Source organism: Entelurus aequoreus, linkage group LG03, assembly GCF_033978785.1.
Source record: "Entelurus aequoreus isolate RoL-2023_Sb linkage group LG03, RoL_Eaeq_v1.1, whole genome shotgun sequence".
NCBI lineage: Eukaryota > Metazoa > Chordata > Actinopteri > Syngnathiformes > Syngnathidae > Entelurus > Entelurus aequoreus.
In genome coordinates, this window is record NC_084733.1 from 84982562 (window position 1) to 85006345 (window position 23784).

Genomic DNA, 23784 nt, shown 5'->3' on the forward strand with positions numbered 1-23784 from the left:
GCTAACGTATACATGCTAACAGGTAGCATGTTTCACATACCAAGTTGTATGACTGTAAGGTGTATGGCTGCGGAATTAGACAAAAAAGTGTAACATTTGGAAAACATTTTTTAAAAAAGTTAGCAATTTAATGTTTGCGTGCATGCTAGCACTCGCTAATAACACGGAAGTACTACCGCTGTCTGAACAAGGCACGGAGCTCCGCCCCCATGCGCGCTCCCGCGGCAGGGGAGCAAAACATTCCTGCGATACGGAATTTCGCAGGACACCGGAAACAGATAAACGCTATCGCCGTAATACACTTTTTTTTTTTTTTTTTAATATATTTTTTTCGTGTTAACAAATCTACAGAGCCCCCAAAGGGACATGGGGGAACATTTTTTTTAAATTATTATTTAATTTTTTTAGTTTCTTGTGCGTACGAGAAACTTTTTATAAAGTTATAAAAAAAAAATTTAAAAATATAATTTTTTTTTGTAATTTTTTTTTTTCATGCGCACGAGAAAGAAACTATTCGTTATAAAGTTTTTTTTTAATAACTTTAATGAAAAGTTTCTCGTGTGCACGAGATACATGTCCAAAAATTTTAAAAAAATATATATATATATACTTTTTTTTCCCCCATGCTCCGTACAAATCCCAAATTTTTATTTGATTTTATTTTTTAAACCTTTATTTATAAATATTAATTACAGACAATGAACAAAAACAGTACAAAACAGCGCCAGGGGGTTGTAAATTCAAAGTAACTAAAATAGAATACAAAAAAGTATATATATAATAAACAAAGTGCAAAGCCATAGGCTCACTCAATTTCAGTAAATAACTTCAATTTGGAACACAGCATCATCGTTTTCACATCTTTTTGGTTGTTAGAGGTTGAGAGTGTTTTAATGTAGAGTTCTACATCTTTTTTAAAGGCACAGCCATAATCCACTTTGCTTTGTTGAAAGTTACTTCCTGGCTGGGTGTGTCAGTGCCTGTGATTGGCTGAAGGGGCAGTCGTGATTAAAACCCATGAACTCTGCCTAGCAACAGGTGGCCACATTGAAACACTAAAGACCGGCAAGATTTTAAAAATAATAATAATAATAATGGAATAAAGAGCACAAATAATTGTCTAGATTTTTTATTTAAAAAATAAATAAATAAAAAAACAGGAAGGAGTTGGAGGCTTTTAAGGGTGCAAGTGCCGTGTCTGAGCCCGTAAACCACGCAGCTCCGTCCCTGACTGGTGGATGTTCTTTCTCCTTCCCCGGGGGTGACCGCCTTTTAACCGGGACTTGCACGGTGTCCACCCCCCGGGCACTTTCCATCGATTTGGTGCAATGCGTGCCCGCACTTGATCCGCGCTGACGACCCCCCCCCCCCTCCCTACCTCCCATCCGTCTCTCCGCGGCGGTCCACAGGGCGTCACGGCGTCCTCCACAGCCGAGCTTCCCTCATCTCTTCACCGCCTGAAAACCCCTCTCGCTCGGGTGGGAGGAGACACACGAACACGCGTGAGGAGACGACAGGAAGGGAGGGAGTGAGACGCGAGTGTTTCTCCTCCACGCAGAGCCGAAGCACACACGGGGTTTAGTCCGCCAAGCTCTTCACTCCGTGACGGAACACTTCCACACTTTTTTTTTTTTCCTGCCCCCTTTTTCCTTCATTTTTTTTTTTTTGGTCTTAGCTCATTCGTCAGCGAGCTTCCGCCCTCCCCTCCCCACGCGGCGAGACATGGCGAAAGAGAACGGCGAGTCCGCCGACGGGTCGTGGAAAAAACACGTCGATGACATCAAGAGTGTGTTCGACTTCAAGGAAGTGCTGGGCACGTAAGTTGGCATGTTGGCGTCACGTCACGTGACATGTGTTTGAGCGGGAAACTTTCGCGCGCAGCTGTTGATCATCAGTGTGTAAATGGACAGCTCGCGTGGGTTGTCATCCGCGCACATCGTGACAAAGGACGGGAAATAACACGGAGACGCACCAAGAAAATACCTGCAAAGACAAACAAAACTGGTTTGTGCGATTTACAATTCAAACACGAACAATTTAAACGACAGGTGGAAGCTAACGCTAGCTTAGCATGGGGTTGGCCGCCATTTTTTTTGTTTACATCGGTGTTGCCATAAAATGTGTCCCCACCTCTATTTTCCTTAATTGATGTACTAACATGTGTTTTATTCTGTAGATACTTAGCATCGTCAACAACAAAACTTGTGAATTTGGACCCATTTTATTAATTATAAAAAAAGTTAGTAGGGGATACATATTTCATCTTATTTCTGTGTTGCCATAAAATATGTCCCCGTCTCTATTTTCCTCAATTGATGCACTAACATCATGTGTTTTATTCTGTTGATACTTAGCATCGTCAACAACAAAAATTGTGAATTTGGACCCATTTCATTAAATATAAAACAAAAATTAGTAGGATATACATAATATTTCAGCTTATTTCTGTGTAGCCATAAAATGTGTCCCCCCTCTATTTTCCTCAATTGATGTACTAACATGTGTTTTGTGTTTTATTCTGTAGATACAACAACAAAACTTGTGAATTTGGACCCATTTTATTAATTATTAAAAAAAGTTAGTAGGGGATACATAATATTTCAGCTTATTTCTGTGTTGCCATAAAATGTGTCCCCCCCTCTATTTTCCTCAATTGATGTAGTAACATGAATTTGGACTCATTTTATTAATTATAAAAAAAAGTTAGTAGGGGATACATAATATTTCACCTTATTTCTGTGTTGCCGTAAAATGAGTCCCCCCTCTATTTTCCTCAATTGATGTACTAACATGTTTTATTCTGTAGATACTTAGCATCGTCAACAACAAAACTTGTGAATTTGGACCCATTTTATTCATTACAAAAAAAGTTAGTAGGGGATACATAATATTTCAGCTTATTTATGTGTTGCCATTAAATGTGCCCCCCCTCTATTTTCCTCAATTGATGCACTAACATCATGTGTTTTATTCTGTTGATACTTAGCATCGTCAACAACAAAAATTGTGAATTTGGACCCATTTGATTAAATATAAAACAAATTAGTAGGGTATACATAATATTTCAGCTTATTTCTGTGTAGCCATAAAATGTGTCCCCCCTCTATTTTCCTCAATTGATGTACTAACATGTGTTTTATTCTGTAGATACAACAACAAAACTTGTGAATTTGGACCCATTTTATTAATTATAAAAAAAAGTTAGTAGGGGATACATAATATTTCAGTTTATTTTTGTGTTGCCATAAAATGTGTCCCCCTTCTATTTTCCTCAATTGATGTACTAACATGTTTTATTCTGTAGATACTTAGCATCGTCAACAACAAAACTTGTGAATTTGGACCCATTTTATTAATGATTAAAAAAAGTTAGTAGGGCATACATAATATTTCAGCTTATTTCTGTGTTGCCATAAAATGTGTCCCCCCCTCTATTTTCCTCAATTGATGTAGTAACATGAATTTGGACTCATTTTATTAATTATAAAAAAAAAGTTAGTAGGGGATACATAATATTTCAGTTTATTTCTTTGTTGCCATAAAATGTGTCCTCCCTCTCTATTTTCCTCAATTGATGTACTAACATGTTTTATTCTGTAGATACTTAGCATCGTCAACAACAAAACTGGTGAATTTGGACCCATTTTATTAATTATACAAAAAAGTTAGTAGGGGATACATAATATTTCATCTTATTTCTGTGTTGCCATAAAATGTGTCCCCCTCTATTTTCCTCAATTGATGTACTAACATGTTTTATTCTGTAGATACTTAGCATTGACAACAACAAAACTTGTGAATTTGGACCAATTTTATTAATTATAAAAAAATGTTAGTAGGGGATACATAATATTTCAGTGTTGCCATAAAATGTGTCCCCCATCTATTTTCCTCATTTGATGTACTAACATGTGTTTTATTCTGTAGATACTTAGCATCGTCAACAACAAAACTTGTGAATTTGTACCCATTTTATTAATTATAAAAAAAGTTAGTAGGGGATACATAATATTTCATCTTATTTCTGTGTTGCCATAAAATGTGTCCCCCTCTATTTTCCTCAATTGATGTACTAACATCATGTTTTATTCTGTAGATATTTAGCATCGTCAACAACAAAACTTGTGAATTTGGACCCATTTGATTAAATATAAAACAAATTAGTAGGGTATACATAATATTTCAGCTTATTTCTGTGTAGCCATAAAATGTGTCCCCCCTCTATTTTCCTCAATTGATGTACTAACATGTGTTTTATTCTGTAGATACAACAACAAAACTTGTGAATTTGGACCCATTTTATTAATTATAAAAAAAAGTTAGTAGGGGATACATAATATTTCAGCTTATTTCTGTGTTGCCATAAAATGTGTCCCCCCCTCTATTTTCCTCAATTGATGTACTAACTTGTGTTTTATTCTGTAGATACTTAGCATCGTCAACAACAAAACTTGTGAATTTGGACCCATTTTATTAATTATTAAAAAAAGTTAGTAGGGGATACCTAATATTTCAGCTTACTTCTGTGTTGCCATAAAATGTGTCCCCCCCTCTATTTTCCTCAATTGATGTAGTAACATGAATTTGGACCCATTTTATTAATTATAAAAAAAGTTAGTAGGGGATACATAATATTTCAGTTTATTTTTGTGTTGCCATAAAATGTGTCCCCCTTCTATTTTCCTCAATTGATGTACTATTTTTTTTATTTGTTGAAAGGACTAGTTGGTACAATCCCTGGGGACTCTGCATGGCAGGGGCGTCCTCCTCCCTGAGCCAGGCTTGCACCTGACCGCATACCTAAGTGAGGCTAGGTGACACTGCTGGGAGGCTTTTCCACCATTGGGACACAATTTGGACTCATTTTTACTAATTACAAAAAAAGTTAGGGGATACATAATATTTCATCTTATTTCTGTGTTGCCATAAAATGTGTCCCCCTCTATTTTCCTCAATTGATGTACTAACATCATGTTTTATTCTGTAGATACTTAGCATCGACAACAACAAAACTTGTGAATTTGGACCCATTTTATTAATTATAAAAAAAGTTAGTAGGGCATACATAATATTTCAGCTTATTTATGTGTTGCCATTAAATGTGCCCCCCCCCCCTCTATTTTCCTCAATTGATGCACTAACATCATGTGTTTTATTCTGTTTATACTTAGCATCGTCAACAACAAAAATTGTGAATTTGGACCCGTTTGATTAAATATAAAACAAATTAGTAGGATATACATAATATTTCAGCTTATTTCTGTGTAGCCATAAAATGTGTCCCCCCCTCTATTTTCCTCAATTGATGTACTAAGATGTGTTTTATTCTGTAGATACAACAACAAAACTTGTGAATTTGGACCCATTTTATTAATTATTAAAAAAAGTTAGTAGGGGATACATAATATTTCAGCTTATTTCTGTGTTGCCATAAAATGTGTCCCCCTTCTATTTTCCTCAATTGATGTACTAACATCAATTTGGACTCATTTTATTAATTACAAAAAAGTTAGGGGATACATAATATTTCATCTTTTTTCTGTGTTGCCATAAAATGTGTCCCCCTCTATTTTCCTCAATTGATGTACTAACATCATGTTTTATTCTGTAGATACTTAGCATCGTCAACAACAAAACTTGTGAATTTGGACCCATTTTATTAATTATAAAAAAAGTTAGTAGGGGATACATAATATTTCATCTTATTTCTGTGTTGCCATAAAATGTGTCCCCCCCTCTATTTTCCTCAATTGATGTAGTAACATGAATTTGGACTCATTTTATTAATTATAAAAAAAAGTTAGTAGGGGATACATAATATTTCAGTTTATTTCTGTGTTGCCATAAAATGTGTCCTCCCTCTCTATTTTCCTCAATTGATGTACTAACATCATGTTTTATTCTGTAGATACTTAGCATCGTCAACAACAAAACTTGTGAATTTGGACCCATTTTATTAATTATTAAAAAAGTTAGTAGGGGATACATAATATTTCATCTTATTTCTGTGTTGCCATAAAATGTGTCCCCCCCTCTATTTTCCTCAATTGATGTAGTAACATGAATTTGGACCCATTTTATTAATTATAAAAAAAGTTAGTAGGGGATACATAATATTTCATCTTATTTCTGTGTTGCCATAAAATGTGTCCCCCCCTCTATTTTCCTCAATTGATGTAGTAACATGAATTTGGACTCATTTTATTAATTATAAAAAAAAGTTAGTAGGGGATACATAATATTTCAGTTTATTTCTGTGTTGCCATAAAATGTGTCCCCCCTCTCTATTTTCCTCAATTGATGTACTAACATCATGTTTTATTCTGTAGATACTTAGCATCGTCAACAACAAAACTTGTGAATTTGGACCCATTTTATTAATTATTAAAAAAGTTAGTAGGGGATACATAATATTTCATCTTATTTCTGTGTTGCCATAAAATGTGTCCCCCTCTATTTTCCTCAGTTGATGTACTAACATCATGTTTTATTCTGTAGATACTTAGCATCGTCAACAACAAAACTTGTGAATTTGGACCCATTTTATTAATTATACAAAAAAGTTAGTAGGGGATACATAATATTTCATCTTATTTCTGTGTTGCCATAAAATGTGTCCCCCTCTATTTTCCTCAATTGATGTACTAACATCAATTTGGACTCATTTTTATTAATTACAAAAAAAGTTAGGGGATACATAATATTTCATCTTATTTCTGTGTTGCCATAAAATGTGTCCCCCTCTATTTTCCTCAATTGATGTACTAACATCATGTGTTTTATTCTGTAGATACTTAGCATCGTCAACAACAAAACTTGTGAATTTGGACCCATTTTATTAATTATAAAAAAAGTTAGTAGGGGATACATAATATTTCAGCTTATTTATGTGTTGCCATTAAATGTGCCCCCCCTCTATTTTCCTCAATTGATGCACTAACATCATGTGTTTTATTCTGTTGATACTTAGCATCGTCAACAACAAAAATTGTGAATTTGGACCCGTTTTATTAAATATAAAACAAATTAGTAGGGTATACATAATATTTCAGCTTATTTCTGTGTAGCCATAAAATGTGTCCCCCCTCTATTTTCCTCAATTGATGTACTAACATGTGTTTTATTCTGGAGATACAACAACAAAACTTGTGAATTTGGACCCATTTTATTAATTATAAAAAAAGTTAGTAGGGGATACATAATATTTCAGTTTATTTTTGTGTTGCCATAAAATGTGTCCCCCTTCTATTTTCCTCAATTGATGTACTAACATCAATTTGGACTCATTTGATTAATTACAAAAAAGTTAGGGGATACATAATATTTCAGCTTATTTCTGTGTTGCCATAAAATGTGTCCCCCTCTATTTTCCTCAATTGATGTACTAACATCATGTTTTATTCTGTAGATACTTAGCATCGTCAACAACAAAACTTGTGAATTTGGACCCATTTTATTAATTATAAAAAAAGTTAGTAGGGGATACATAATATTTCATCTTATTTCTGTGTTGCCATAAAATGTGTCCCCCTCTATTTTCCTCAATTGATGTACTAACATGTGTTTTATTCTGTAGATATTTAGCATCGACAACAACAAAACTTGTGAATTTGGACCCATTTTATTAATTATAAAAAAAAGTTAGTAGGGGATACAAAATATTTCAGTGTTGCCATAAAATGTGTCCCCCATCTATTTTCGTTAATTGATGTACTAACATGTGTTTTATTCTGTAGATACTTAGCATCGACAACAACAAAAATTGTGAATTTGGACCCATTTTATTAATTATAAAAAAATGTTAGTAGGGGATACATAATATTTGAGTGTTGCCATAAAATGAGTCCCCCCTCTATTTTCCTCAATTGATGTACAAACATGTTTTATTCTGTAGATACTTAGCATCGTCAACAACAAAACTTGTGAAATTGGACCCATTTTATTAATTATAAAAAAAGTTAGTAGGGGATACATAATATTTCAGCTTATTTATGTGTTGCCATTAAATGTGCCCCCCCTCTATTTTCCTCAATTGATGCACTAACATCATGTGTTTTATTCTGTTGATACTGAGCATCGTCAACAACAAAAATTGTGAATTTGGACCCATTTGATTAAATATAAAACAAATTAGTAGGGGATACATAATATTTCAGTTTATTTTTGTGTTGCCATAAATGTGTCCCCCTTCTATTTTCCTCAATTGATGGACTAACATCAATTTGGACTCATTTTATTAATTACAAAAAAGTTAGGGGATACATAATATTTCATCTTTTTTCTGTGTTGCCATAAAATGTGTCCCCCTCTATTTTCCACAATTGATGTACTAACATCATGTTTTATTCTGTAGATACTTAGCATCGACAACAACAAAACTTGTGAATTTGGACCCATTTTATTAATTATAAAAAAAAGTTAGTAGGGGATACATAATATTTCAGCTTATTTCTGTGTTTCCTTAAAATGTGTCCCCCATCTATTTTCCTTAATTGATGTACTAACATCATGTGTTTTATTCTGTAGATACTTAGCATCGTCAACAACAAAACTTGTGAATTTGGACCCATTTTATTAATTATTAAAAAAAGTTAGTAGGGTATACCTAATATTTCAGCTTATTTCTGTGTTGCCATAAAATGTGTCCCCCCTCTATTTTCCTCAATTGATGTACTAACATGTTTTATTCTGTAGATACTTAGCATCTTGAACAACAAAACTTGTGAATTTGGACCCATTTTATTAATTATTTAAAAAAGTTAGTAGGGGATACATAATATTTCAGCTTATTTCTGTGTTGCCATAAAATGTGTCCCCCCCTCTATTTTCCTCAATTGATGTAGTAACATGAATTTGGACTCATTTTATTAAGTATAAAAAAAAGTTAGTAGGGGATACATAATATTTCAGCTTATTTCTGTGTTGCCATAAAATGTGTCCCCCATCTATTTTCCTTAATTGATGTACTAACATCATGTGTTTTATTCTGTAGATACTTAGCATCGTCAACAACAAAACTTGTGAATTTGGACCCATTTTATTAATTATAAAAAAATGTTAGTAGGGGATACATAATATTTCAGTGTTGCCATAAAATGTGTCCCCCATCTATTTTCCTTAATTGATGTACAAACATCATGTGTTTTATTCTGTAGATACTTAGCATCGTCAACAACAAAACTTGTGAATTTGGACCCATTTTATTAATTATAAAAAAAGTTAGTAGGGGATACATAATATTTCATCTTTTTTCTGTGTTGCCATAAAATGTGTCCCCCTCTATTTTCCTCAATTGATGTACTAACATCATGTTTTATTCTGTAGATACTTAGCATCGTCAACAACAAAACTTGTGAATTTGTACCCATTTTATTAATTATGAAAAAAGTTAGTAGGGGATACATAATATTTCAGCTTATTTATGTGTTGCCACAAAATGTGTCCCCCCTCTATTTTCCTCAATTGATGTACTAACATGTGTTTTATTCTGTAGATATTTAGCATCGACAACAACAAAACTTGTGAATTTGTACCCATTTTATTAATTATAAAAAAAGTTAGTAGGGGATACATAATATTTCAGCTTATTTATGTGTTGCCATAAAATGTGTCCCCCCTCCCCTCTATTTTCCTCAATTGATGTACTAACTCATGTGTTTTATTCTGTAGATACTTAGCATCGTCAACAACAAAACTTGTGAATTTGGACTCATTTTATTAATTATAAAAAAAGTTAGTAGGGGATACATAATATTTCAGTGTTGCCATAAAATGTGTCCCCCCTCTATTTTCGTCAATTGATGTAGTAACATGAATTTGGACCCATTTTATTAATTATAAAAAAATGTTAGTAGGGGATACATAATATTTCAGTGTTGCCATAAAATGTGTCCCCCCCTCTATTTTCCTCAATTGATGTACTAACTTGTGTTTTATTCTGTAGATACTTAGCATCGTCAACAACAAAACTTGTGAATTTGGACTCATTTTATTAATTATTAAAAAAAAGTTAGTAGAAGATACATAATATTTCAGTTTATTTCTGTGTAGCCATAAAATGTGTCCCCCCTCTATTTTCCTCAATTGATGTACTAACATCATGTTTTATTCTGTAGATACTTAGCATCGACAACAACAAAACTTGTGAATTCGGACCCATTTTATTAATTATAAAAAAATGTTAGTAGGGGATACATAATATTTCAGGTCCAAGTGGATATTTACAATTTGCAGTCCAGACATGATTGAATGGTCACATGATTTTTTTTCCGTCCATTTCACCGATGCAATATCTAGCAAATGAAAGTCTCCCATATCTTTTGTAGGAGGCGAAGGGAGAAAAAAAAAGAACCAAAAACATTTGGGATACCGCCATCAAATAATCGTTCGTGCATTTATCCATCAATCCAGTATTATTACATTTTGCCAAGTTACAATAGTCTTGTAATTGGGGCTGCAGCTATCGATTGTTTTCGCAATCGAGTAATTCTTCATTAGTTTGTTCGATTAATCAAGTAATTGGATAATAATCGTGAAATGTATTTTAGAGAACATTCTTTTGGTATCCATAACCTTTTTTTTTTTTTTTTAATAACTGCACAAAACATTGAAAATGCACTTTTAACATGTGTGTTTTAATAAATAAAATAAAAAAATAAAATAAAAATATATATACACTACCGTTCAAAAGTTTGGGGTCACATTGAAATGTCCTTATTTTTGAAGGAAAAGCACTGTACTTTTCAATGAAGATAACTTTAAACTAGTCTTAACTTTAAAGAAATACACTCTATACATTGCTAATGTGCTAAATGACTATTCTAGCTGCAAATGTCTGGTTTTTGGTGCAATATCTACATAGGTGTACAGAGGCCCATTTCCAGCAACTATCACTCCAGTGTTCTAATGGTACAACGTGTTTGCTCATTGGCTCTCAGAAGGCTAATTGATGATTAGAAAACCCTTGTGCAACTCGTTACAGAAGCTACAAAACTGACCTTCCTTTGAGCAGATTGAGTTTCTGGAGCATCACATTTGTGGGGTCAATTAAACGCTCAAAATGGCCAGAAAAAGAGAACTTTCATCTGAAACTCGACAGTCTATTCTTGTTCTTAGAAATGAAGGCTATTCCACAAAATTGTTTGGGTGACCCCAAACTTTTGAACGGTAGTGTATATATATATATATTTATTATAGCTGTAAAAACCTGCTGTTTAAATTTATGGTCCCTTTTTTTCAGAAACAGTAATACAAAAACTCACAATGTTTGATAGAATGCTAAAAATGTCAAACATGACAGACCACCTCAAAAGAACGAAATACAATTTTGCAGTTTCTTACTGAATAAGACGCCCAGAATGTAAAGTACGTCAGAATGTTGAATGTGGGATTTTCAATGTTAACTATAAACGATAAAACATTGAATATTAGGAACGTATGAACGTCGCTCCTCTTTTACTTCTCGGACCACCTCGTCGATGGATATCTTTTACAATCGAGCAAAAAATATGGGTAAACATTAACGCGAAGGATATAATATCACTTTTCTGTAGAACTTTGTTGTTAAAACGCCCAAACCTGGCGCCTCATCAGCCTGGAGATGCAGTGACATAGTCCCTGTGATTATCATGATAACCCGTATCTCACTCAAAAAGCACAGAGTCCAACTACTGGAATACTTTCTCTATTATCTACACTTAGAGGAAGGGAAAGCAGAGGAAAAGTTCAGCTTCCACTCTTTTGGGAAGACTTATGGAGTACAGTACGTCTGTGGGGAATTTTGGACCTCAGACGGTGCCAGCTGAGGTCCTATTTTTGATGGACTTCAGTGTCAGTCAGTTCTTCCACACAAACGTGCACAGAGGAACAGAAACTTTTCCCACAAAGTACAATTATATATATCCATATCCATATAGGTCTTGTCTCAAAGTAGGTGTACTGTATCAATATAGGTCTTGTCTCAAAGTAGGTGTACTGTATCAATATAGGTCTTGTCTCAAAGTAGGTGTACTGTGTCAATATAGGTCTTGTCTCAAAGTAGGTGTACTGTATCACTGTAGGTCTTGTCTCAAAGTAGGTGTACTGTATCAATATAGGTCTTGTCTCAAAGTAGGTGTACTGTATCGATATAGGTCTTGTCTCAAAGTAGGTGTAGTGTATCGATATAGGTCTTGTCTCAAAGTAGGTGTACTGTATCACTGTAGGTCTTGTCTCAAAGTAGGTGTACTGTATCACTGTAGGTCTTGTCTCAAAGTAGGTGTACTGTATCAATATAGGTCTTGTCTCAAAGTAGGTGTACTGTATCAATATAGGTCTTGTCTCAAAGTAGGTGTACTGTATCAATATAGGTCTTGTCTCAAAGTAGGTGTACTGTATCACTATAGGTCTTGTCTTAAAGTAGGTGTACTGTATCAATATAGGTCTTGTCTCAAAGTAGGTGTACTGTATCAATATAGGTCTTGTCTCAAAGTAGGTGTACTGTATCACTATAGGTCTTGTCTCAAAGTAGGTGTACTGTATCAATATACTGTAGGTCTTGTCTCAAAGTAGGTGTACTGTATCAATATAGGTCTTGTCTCAAAGTAGGTGTACTGTATCCATATAGGTCTTGTCTCAAAGTAGATGTACTGTATCAATATAAGTCTTGTCTCAAAGTAGGTGTACTGTGTCAATATAGGTCTTGTCTCAAAGTAGGTGTACTGTATCAATATAGGTCTTGTCTCAAAGTAGGTTTACTGTATCACTAGAGGTCTTGTCTCAAAGTAGGTGTACTGTATCAATATAGGTCTTGTCTCAAAGTAGGTGTACTGTATCACTAGAGGTCTTGTCTCAAAGTAGGTGTACTGTATCAATATAGGTCTTGTCTCAAAGTAGGTGTACTGTATCAACATAGGTCTTGTCTCAAAGTAGGTGTACTGTATCAATATAGGTCTTGTCTCAAAGTAGGTGTACTGTATCAATATAGGTCTTGTCTCAAAGTAGGTGTACTGTATCACTGTAGGTCTTGTCTCAAAGTAGGTGTACTGTATCAATATAGGTCTTGTCTCAAAGTAGGTGTACTATATCAATATAGGTCTTGTCTCAAAGTAGGTGTACTGTATCAATATAGGTCTTGTCTCAAAGTAGGTGTACTGTATCAATATAGGTCTTGTCTCAAAGTAGGTGTACTGTATCAATATAGGTCTTGTCTCAAAGTAGGTGTACTGTATCAATATAAGTCTTGTCTCAAAGTAAGTGTACTGTATCACTATAGGTCTTGTCTCAAAGTAGGTGTACTGTATCAATATAGGTCTTGTCTCAAAGTAGGTGTACTGTATCAATATAGGTCTTGTCTCAAAGTAGGTGTACTGTATCAATATAGGTCTTGTCTCAAAGTAGGTGTACTGTACCAATATAGGTCTTGTCTCAAAGTAGGTGTACTGTATCAATATAGGTCTTGTCTCAAAGTAGGTGTACTGTATCAATATAGGTCTTGTCTCAAAGTAGGTGTACTGTATCAATATAGGTCTTGTCTCAAAGTAGGTGTACTGTATCAATATAGGTCTTGTCTCAAAGTAGGTGTACTGTATCAATATAGGTCTAGTCTCAAAGTAGGTGTACTGTATCAATATAGGTCTTGTCTCAAAGTAGGTGTACTGTACCAATATAGGTCTTGTCTCAAAGTAGGTGTACTGTATCGATATAGGTCTTGTCTCAAAGTAGGTGTACTGTATCGATATAGGTCTTGTCTCAAAGTAGGTGTACTGTATCAATATAGGTCTTGTCTCAAAGTAGGTGTACTGTACCAATATAGGTCTTGTCTCAAAGTAGGTGTACTGTATCACTGTAGGTCTTGTCTCAAAGTAGGTGTACTGTATCAATATAGGTCTTGTCTCAAAGTAGGTGTACTGTACCAATATAGGTCTTGTCTCAAAGTAGATGTACTGTATCAATATAGGTCTTGTCTCAAAGTAGGTGTACTGTACCAATATAGGTCTTGTCTCAAAGTAGGTGTACTGTATCAATATAGGTCTTGTCTCAAAGTAGGTGTACTGTATCAATATAGGTCTTGTCTCAAAGTAGGTGTACTGTATCAATATAGGTCTTGTCTCAAAGTAGGTGTACTGTACCAATATAGGTCTTGTCTCAAAGTAGGTGTACTGTATCACTGTAGGTCTTGTCTCAAAGTAGGTGTACTGTATCAATATAGGTCTTGTCTCAAAGTAGGTGTACTGTATCAATATAGGTCTTGTCTCAAAGTAGGTGTAGTGTATCAATATAGGTCTTGTCTCAAAGTAGGTGTAGTGTATCAATATAGGTCTTGTCTCAAAGTAGGTGTACTGTATCGATATAGGTCTTGTCTCAAAGTAGGTGTACTGTATCGATATAGGTCTTGTCTCAAAGTAGGTGTACTGTATCGATATAGGTCTTGTCTCAAAGTAGGTGTACTGTATCAATATAGGTCTTGTCTCAAAGTAGGTGTACTGTATCAATATAGGTCTTGTCTCAAAGTAGGTGTACTGTACCAATATAGGTCTTGTCTCAAAGTAGGTGTACTGTATCACTGTAGGTCTTGTCTCAAAGTAGGTGTACTGTATCAATATAGGTCTTGTCTCAAAGTAGGTGTACTGTATCAATATAGGTCTTGTCTCAAAGTAGGTGTACTGTATCAATATAGGTCTTGTCTCAAAGTAGGTGTAGTGTATCAATATAGGTCTTGTCTCAAAGTAGGTGTACTGTATCGATATAGGTCTTGTCTCAAAGTAGGTGTACTGTATCGATATAGGTCTTGTCTCAAAGTAGGTGTACTGTATCGATATAGGTCTTGTCTCAAAGTAGGTGTACTGTATCAATATAGGTCTTGTCTCAAAGTAGGTGTACTGTATCAATATAGGTCTTGTCTCAAAGTAGGTGTACTGTCACCACCTGTCACATCACACCCTGACTTATTTTGAGTTTTTTGCTGTTTTCCTGTGTGTAGTGTTTTACTTCTTGTCTCGCGCTCCTATTTTGGTGGCTTTTTCTCTTTTTTTGGTGTTTTCCTGTAGCAGTTTCATGTCTTCCTTTGAGCGATATTTCCCGCATCTACTTTGTTTTAGCGATCAAGAATATTTCAGGTGTTTTTTCATCCTTCTTCGCGCGGACACTGTTGATCGTCATGTCATGTTTGGACGTACATCGTCTTTGCTCCACAGTAAGTCTTTGCTGTCGTCCAGCATTCTGTTTTTGTTTACTTCGTAAGCCAGTTCAGTTTTAGTTTCGTTCCGCATAGCCTTCCCTAAGCTTCAATGCCTTTTCTTAGGGGCACTCACCTTTTGTTTATTTTTGGTTTAAGCATTAGATACCTTTTAACCTGCACGCTGCCTCCCGCTGTTCCCGACGTCTACAAAGCAATTAGCTAGCGGCTGCCACCTACTGGTATGGAAGAGTATTACACGGTTACTCTGCCGACCACTCAACAACAACACATCATTTTCAGACTGTAATTACTGGTTTGCCAAAAATATTTTTAACCCAAATAGGTGCAATTAGGTAATCTCCACAGTGGTTGAAAAACACGGTTCTACTGCATAGATTGGTGATGCTTGAGCTTAAGATATAAACAAATAAATATCAAGCGCGCCTACCTCGAGGCGTGCTTGTTGCGATGATTTACTCAAGGCTTTCTCTTTATGTCTGGAGAGCCCCCCCTCACCCTCCTACCAGCAATGAATCATCCTGATCTACTGACCAATCGGTAGACGGTTGTACAGACACACCTTCAGTCGTCGCCCACATGCTGGAACACGTTTGAGGCCAAGCCAACCGTAGGAGGCCTGCTTCATTTGATCAGCCCTACGGCAGTGTTTTTCAACCACTATGCCGCAGCACCGTGAGATACAGTCTGGTGTGCCGTGGGAGATTACCTAATTGGGGTTAAAAATATTTTTGGCAAACCAGTAATTCTAGTCTTCAAATGATGTGTTGTTGTTGAGTGGTCGGCAGAGTAACCGTGTAATACTCTTCCATATCAGTAGGTGGCAGCAGGTAGCTAATTGCTTTGTAGACGTCGGGAACAGCGGGAGGCAGTGTGCAGGTAAAAAGGTGTCTAATGCTTAAACCAAAAATAAGCAAAAGGTGAGTGCCGCTAAGAAAAGGCATTGAGCCTTAGAGAAGGCTATGCAGAACGAAACTAAAACTGAACTGGCTACAAGGTAAACAAAAACAGAATGCTGGACGACAGCAAAGACTTACTGTGGAGCAAAGACGGCGTCCACAATGTGCATCCGAACACGACGTGACAATCAACAATGTCCCCACAAAGAAGGATTAAAAACAACTGAAATATTCTTGAAAACAAAGTAGATGCGGGAAATATCGCTCAAAGGAAGACATGGAACCGCTCCAGGAAAATACCAAAAAAAGAGAAAAAGCCACCAGAATAGGAGCGCAAGACAAGAACTAAAACACTACACTAGGGCTGCAACTAACGATTAATTTGATAATCGATTAATCTGTCGATTATTACTTCGATTAATCGATTAATAACCGGATAAAAGAGACAAACTACATTTGTATCCTTTCCAGTATTTTATTGAAAAAAACCAGCATACTGGCACCATGTTGTGGACATTGGGGGTGCAGCATACAGCAACAATAACACAGAAATGTAACTCATCAGAACTGAATCAGATATTGTACACGTTTCTGTTGTGAATAATAAAGGATTAATTTCAGGCTGCCTCTGAATAATAGCATGAAATATTCCAGCACCTTCATAACGTTTAGTTATACTAAAGTGTCACTCAAATCTAAATATATTTATATAGCTTTATCAGCCCGGCTATATTGATCCATTATGAAACCAACCTGAGATATTTCTGTCCGTTACGTTTATTTCCAAATTGGTAACCGTGCGTTTTCTCTCTCAAAACGGAGTCAAATGTGCCGGAGACACATTATCAGCCCCGCGTTGCAACAAAGGCATAACGTTAAAGTTATTTACAAAAAAGCTGAACTCATGAATGCTTGTTGCCACTATGGACTTAAAAAGTTACGTACTGTGAGTTCTTCCCTTCATCCATGGCTGCAACATGTTTCTTCTTCAGGTGCTCCTGAAGCAATGTTGTACTTCCGTGCCATTTTGCAGGAAACGGTCTTCTTTGAAGTCTTTAAAGTGAAGTGTTCCCACACTTTTGACGACTTAGGTCGTACACTTTTCTCCATTGAAGCAATAACCTCAAGATGTTTCTCCGCTAAACTATCGGTAGTGTTTTCCTGCGCCATTTTTCGAATTTTCCCAGCAAAGTAGACGGCGGCGTCACGTGAGCTGCACATGACACATCATTGGCTAGTTTACGCCACCTCATGAGACGTAGCCTCACCACCGCCCTGGCGCTGTTTTGTACTGTTTTTGTACTTATTTTGATTATTGTTTCTCAGCTGTTTGTAAATGTTGCAGTTTATAAATAAAGGTTTATAAAACAAAAAACAACAACAACAACAAAATAACAAACAAAACAAAAATTAAAAAAAATTAAAAAAAAGCCTCCGCGCATGCGCATAGCATAGTTCCAACGAATCGATGACTAAATTAATCGCCAACTATTTTGGTAATCGATTTAATCGATTAGTTGTTGCAGCCCTACACTACACTAGGGGTGTAACTGTACACAAAAATTTCAGTTCGGTACGTACCTCGGTTTAGAGGTCACGGTTCGGTTCATTTTCGGTACAGTAAGAAAACAACAAAATATGCAATTTTGGGTTATTTATTTACCAAATTTGCAAAATCTTCCACCAAAAATATTTTTCTTAGTGGAATATTTGATGTGAAGTAATCGGAACCTTGGATAGGTCAATAATTCATAATAACATTGATTTTGATTCAATATTATGTTTTGAGCAATGACAGTTTGAAAGAGAAAAAAACCAGCTTTGTTTTATTAGTCAACATTGCAACTTTTTCTAAATTACATTTCACCTTCAAGCTTTTTTATTTCACTTTTGTTACGTTTTTGTTTATTTTAATAGTATTTTTAGAATGTGCCGTGGGGCTTTAAAACATTAGCTGTGGGCCACAAATGGCCTCTGGGGCACACTTTTGACACCCCTGCTATAGATAATAAAAAATTAAATCTATGGATAAAAAGCAGAGCCTGGCGATGCATGCGCGTTTATCATAACTCTCTCTCTCTCTCTCTGTCTCTGCCCCTCCCTCACCAATGCTGCTGCACGCACAATTTGTTTTGTTTTTAACCCCTTCTTAACCCTGGACGTACACTGAAAATACACGCAACCCTAACTCAAAATGCCGGACATTTGAGGCATTTAAGAAACTCCGCCCTGACAGCTCCGCAAAAGAGGACATGTCCGGTGAAAAGAGGACGTATGGTCGGTCTATCCTAGCCCGTTAGCTGCTAGCATGCCGTGTGTTGTGCCTAGGTGTGCATTGTTTACACAACGTGCGTTAGGCTACACTGTAAAAAAAAAAATCATATTTTTATGGTTAATTTACTCTAAATTTCTACTGTAATTTTTCTATTTTTTTTAAACAGTTTATAAAACTGTAGAATTGAAGACATTATCTGTAAATAAACAATCCGCCTGTTATTTGAAGTAATATGCCAGTAATGACAAACTATGTATATTTCTATTTTTTTTTACGGAAAAATACCAAATTAATTATTCATAGCATTTTCTGTTTTCTTAAATTACTTTCAAATTCATGTAAAATTACGATATTTTTCCGCAAAACGTTTCATGAAAATTTCTGTAAATATAATGTTTTTGATCATTATTTGGTTTACAATGTTTTACTTTAATTTTATGGTTTTCGTTTGGCTGCCGTAGCTGCCAGTAGATGACCGTTTTTTTACAGAATTTTTTTTTACTGTGTACTTAATATGTTCGTGTGGAAACTCGTTCGGTACACCTCCGAACCGAACCGACACCCGCGTACCAAAACGGTTCAATACAAATACACGTACCGTTACACCCCTACACTACACACAAGAAAACAGCAAAAAACGCCAAATAAGTCAGGGGGTGATGTGACAGGTGGTGACAGTACACCTACTTTGAGACAAGAGCTATAGTGATGCATGCTTGGTTATGGTTTAAAGTCATATCCAACAATTGCGACGACGACTTTTTACCGTCAACTGTGTTTCGTTTTTTTAAAGGCCTACTGAAAGCCACTACTAGTGACCACGCAGTCTGATAGTTTATATATCAATGATGAAATCTTAACATTGCAACACATGCCAATACGGCCGGGTTAACTTATAAAGTGCTGTTTTAAATTTCCCGGGAAACTTCCGGTTGAAAACGTCTATGTATGATGACGTATGCGCGTGACGTCAATCGTTGAAACGGAAGTATTGGGACACCATTGAATCCAATACAAAAAAGCTCTGTTTTCATCTCAAAAGTCCACAGTATTCTGGACATCTGTGTTGGTGAATCTTTTGCAATTTGTTTAATGAACAATGAAGACTGCAAAGAAGAAAGTTGTAGGTGGGATCGGTGTATTAGCGGCTGGCTGCAGCAAACCAACCAGGAGGACTTTGACTTGGATAGCAGACGCGCTATCCGACGCTAGCCGCCGACCGCATCGATGATCGGGTGAAGTCCTTCGTCGCGCCGTCGATCGCTGGAACGCAGGTGAGCACGGGTGTTGATGAGCAGATGAGGGCTGGCGTAGGTGGGGAGCTAATGTTTTTAGTATAGCTCTATCGAGGTCCCGTAGCTAAGTTAGCTTCAATGGCGTCGTTAGCAACAGCATTGCTAGGCTTCGCCAGGCGGTACAGCATTAACCGTGTGGTTACAGGTCCAGAGTTTGGTGGTATTGTTGATCTTCTGTCTATCCTTCCAGTCAGGGGTTTATTTATTTTGTTTCTATCTGCATTTAAGCACGATGCTATCACATTAGCTCCGCAGCTAAAGTGCTTCGCCAATGTATTGTCGTGGAGATAAAAGTCACCGAATGTCCATTTTTTCTCGACTCTCATTTTCAAGAGGATATAGTATCCGAGGTGGTTTAAATACAAATCCGTGATCCACAATAGAAAAAGGAGAGTGCGGAATCCAATGAGCCAGCTTGTACCTAAGTTACGGTCAGAGCGAAAAAAGATACGTCCTGCACTGCACTCTAGTCCTTCACTCTCACGTTCCTCATCCACAAATCTTTCACCCTCGCTCAAATTAATGGGGTAATCGTCGCTTTCTCGGTCCGAATCGCTCTCGCTGCTGGTGTAAACAATGGGGAAATGTGAGGAGCCTTTCAACCTGCGACGTCACGCTACTTCCGGTACAGGCAAGGCTTTTTTTTATCAGCGACCAAAAGTTGCGAACTTTATCGTCGATGTTCTCTACTAAATCCTTTCAGCAAAAATATGGCAATATCGCGAAATGATCAAGTATGACACATAGAATGGATCTGCTATCCCCGTTTAAATAAAAAAAAATTCATTTCAGTAGGCCTTTAATGATTTCTGCTGGTGGTGTGCCTCCGCATTTTTTCATCGCAAATAATGTGCCTTGACTCAAAAAAGGTTGAAATAGGGAATACCCTTTCACACTGCAGTACATGGACATGGGAGGTGGAACAATGGACTATAAAGTATGAATTATTTCAAATAGACTTCATTTTTCCCCCAAGGTGGTGAAAACATAGTCTGTCCTGACTCCTGATTGACTCGCACTCCTGCACACCCCCGCATGTCCTAATGAAGAGAGTGTGTAGTCGAGGCGGACAGCAGCTTTGCCTGAGGATTAATGCCGGACAAGGAAGGATCGTTGTCCCTTGGAGGAGGCGAGATTATCTCGTCCTCCGCAGGTTTCCTTTATCTCGTTTCCCCATTAGTGTGCAGAAGGGATCAGGGCAATTTTGTCCTTTCAGCATTCATTCAAAGTCACCTTTTGTTGACCCCCGGCTTGTCTGCTCAATTGCGAAGCTGTGACATTTGCATCAATCCCTATTAGGCTTGTACGGTATAGTACCGCGATACTAATGAATCATGTTTGGTACTATACCGCCTCTAAAAAGTACCGGTCCACCCGTCCCCCCGTCGTCGTCACGTCATGTCATTAGAGATGTCCGATAATGGCTTTTTTGCAGATATTCCGATATTGTCCAACTTTTAATTACCGATTCCGATATCAACCGATACCGATATATACAGTCGTGGAATTAACACATTATTATGCCTAATTTTGTTGTGATGCCCCGCTGGATGCATTAAACAAGGTAACAAGGTTTTTCCAAAATAAATCAACTCAAGTTATGGAAAAAAATACTGCCATATTTATTATTGAAGTCACAAAGTGCATGATTTTTTTTTAACATGCCTCAAAACAGCAGCTTGGAATTTGGGACATGCTCTCCCTGAGGTTGAGGTGGGCGGGGGGGGGGTGTATATTCTAGCGTCCCGGAAGAGTTAGTGCTGCAAGGGGTTCTGGGTATTTGTCCTGTTGTGTTTACGTTGTGTTACGGTGCGGATGTTCTCCCGAAATGTGTTTGTCATTCTTGTTTGGTGCGGGTTCGCAGTGTGGCGCATATTTGTAGCAGTGTCAAACTTGTTTATACGGCCACCCTCAGTGTGACCTGTATGGCTGTTGACCAAGTATGCCTTGCATTCACTTTTGTGTGTGAAAAGTCGTAGATATTATGTGACTGGGCCGGCACGCAAGGCCTACTGAAAGCCACTACTACCGACCACGCAGTCTGATAGTTTATATATCAATGATGAAATCTTAACATTGCAACACATGCCAATACGGCCGGGTTAACTTATAAAGTGCAATTTTAAATTTCCCGCCACACTTCCGGTTGAAAACGTCTAGATATGATGACGTATGCGCGTGACGTAAACGGTCGATAGAAGTATTGGTACCCCATTGAATACAATACAAAAAAGCTATTTTTTTCATTTCAAAAGTCCACAGTATTCTGGACATCTGTGTTGGTGAATCTTTTGCAATTTGTTTAATGAACAATGGAGACTGCAAAGAAGAAAGTTGTAGGTGGGATCGGTGTATTAGCGGCGGACTACAGCAACACAGCCAGGAGGACAGAGATGGATAGCAGACGCGCTAGCCGCCAAACTCACCTTAACTTCCTCCGTCTCGCCGACCGCATCTGTGATCGGGTGAAGTCCTTCGTCGCGCCGTCGATCGCTGGAACGCAGGTGAGCACGGGTGTTGATGAGCAGATGAGGGCTGGCTGGCTGGCGTAGGTGGATAGTTATGTTTTTAGCATAGCTCTGTGAGGTCCGGTTGCTAAGTTAGCTTCGATGGCGTCGTTAGCAACAGCATTGTTAAGCTTCGCCGGGCTGGAAAGCATTAACCGTGTATTTACATGTCCATGGTTTAATAGTATTGTTGATCTTCTGTCTATCCTTCCAGTCAGGGGTTTATTTCTTTTGTTTCTATCTGCATTTGAGGCCGATGCTATCACGTTAGCTCAGTAGCTAAAGAGCTTCACCGATGTATTGTCGTGGAGATAAAAGTCACTGTGAATGTCCATTTCGCGTTCTCGACTCTCATTTTCAAGAGGATATAGTATCCGAGGTGGTTTAAAATACAAATCCGTGATCCACAATAGAAAAAGGAGAGAGTGTGGAATCCAATGAGCCAGCTTGTACCTAAGTTACGGTCAGAGCGAAAAAAGATATGTCTTGCACTGCATTCTAGTCCTTCACTCTAACGTTCCTCATCCACGAATATTTCATCCTCGCTCAAATTAATGGGGTAATCGTCGCTTTCTCGGTCCGAATCGCTCTAGCTGTATTGAAAACAATAGGAAAATGTGAGGAGCCTTTCAACTGACTACGTCACGCTACTTCCGGTAGGGGCAAGGCTTTTTTTGTCAGATACCAAAAGTTGCGATCTTTATCGTCGATGTTCTCTACTAAATCCTTTCAGCAAAAATATGGCAATATCGCGAAATGATCAAGTACGACACATAGAATGAATCTGCTATCCCCGTTTAAATAAAAAAAATTCAATTCAGTAGGCCTTTAAGGTTTATTGGCGCTCTGTACTTCTCCCTACGTCCGTGTACACGGCGGCGTTTTAAAAAGTCATACATTTTACTTTTTGAAACCGATACCGATAATTTCCTATATTACATTTTAAAGCATTTATCGGCCGATAATATCGGGAGTCCGATATTATCGGACATCTCTACATGTCGTTGTTGGTTTTACGAGCAGAGGAGCATGTTCGGCAGCGCACACACACAGAGTACTTACAAGCAGACACAGTGTGTAGACAGAAAAGAGAGAACGGACGCATTTTGGCTTAAAAAGTAAAGATAAAGGTGAAGTGATAACACTGAAACACCCTCAAGAAGAGGCGGCTAAAGTCCATCCGCAGTCGGCAGTGTTTTAGCTACTTCTAAATCACTAATCCTCGTCTCCATGGCGACTAATAAAGTACATTTCTTACAAGTATCATTATCACTGGAGGACGAGGAATAGCTAAACATGCTTCACTACACACCGTAGCTCCCCAGCTTCACAATGTAAACAAACGCCATTGGTGGATCTACACCCGACATCCACTGTAATGATACCAAGTACAGGAGCGTATCTAGTCGACACTACTATGATTACACCGATATTTTTTAGCTTCACAAAATCTTTTTTCGTTTAAAAAAAAAAAAAAAAAAGTATAGTATGTTTATAAAGTCAGGAAATATGTCCCTGGACGCATGAGGACTTTGAATATGACCAATGTATGATCCTGTAACTACTTGGTATCGATCGGATTGATACCTACATTTGTGGTATCATCCAAAACTAATGTAAAGTGTCAAACAAG

The 23784-nt window shown here is 37.1% G+C and overlaps 1 protein-coding gene across 3 annotated transcripts in view; it reads left to right on the plus strand.

The window, feature by feature from the left end:
- Positions 1 to 1182: 1182 nt before the first annotated feature.
- The window catches only part of camk1db (calcium/calmodulin-dependent protein kinase 1Db), a 105233-nt gene continuing 82631 nt past the window's right edge, over positions 1183 to 23784 (plus strand). Inside the window, exon 1 of one of the 3 annotated variants that reach the window (XM_062043048.1) lies at positions 1183 to 1817. In XM_062043048.1, coding sequence (XP_061899032.1) covers positions 1723 to 1817 — 95 coding nt within the window. In that variant the 5' untranslated portion in view covers positions 1183 to 1722. Of the gene's footprint in view, positions 1818 to 1861; positions 2005 to 23784 lie in introns of those variants that run through there. The other 2 variants (XM_062043044.1, XM_062043045.1) reach the window with 2 other exon arrangements.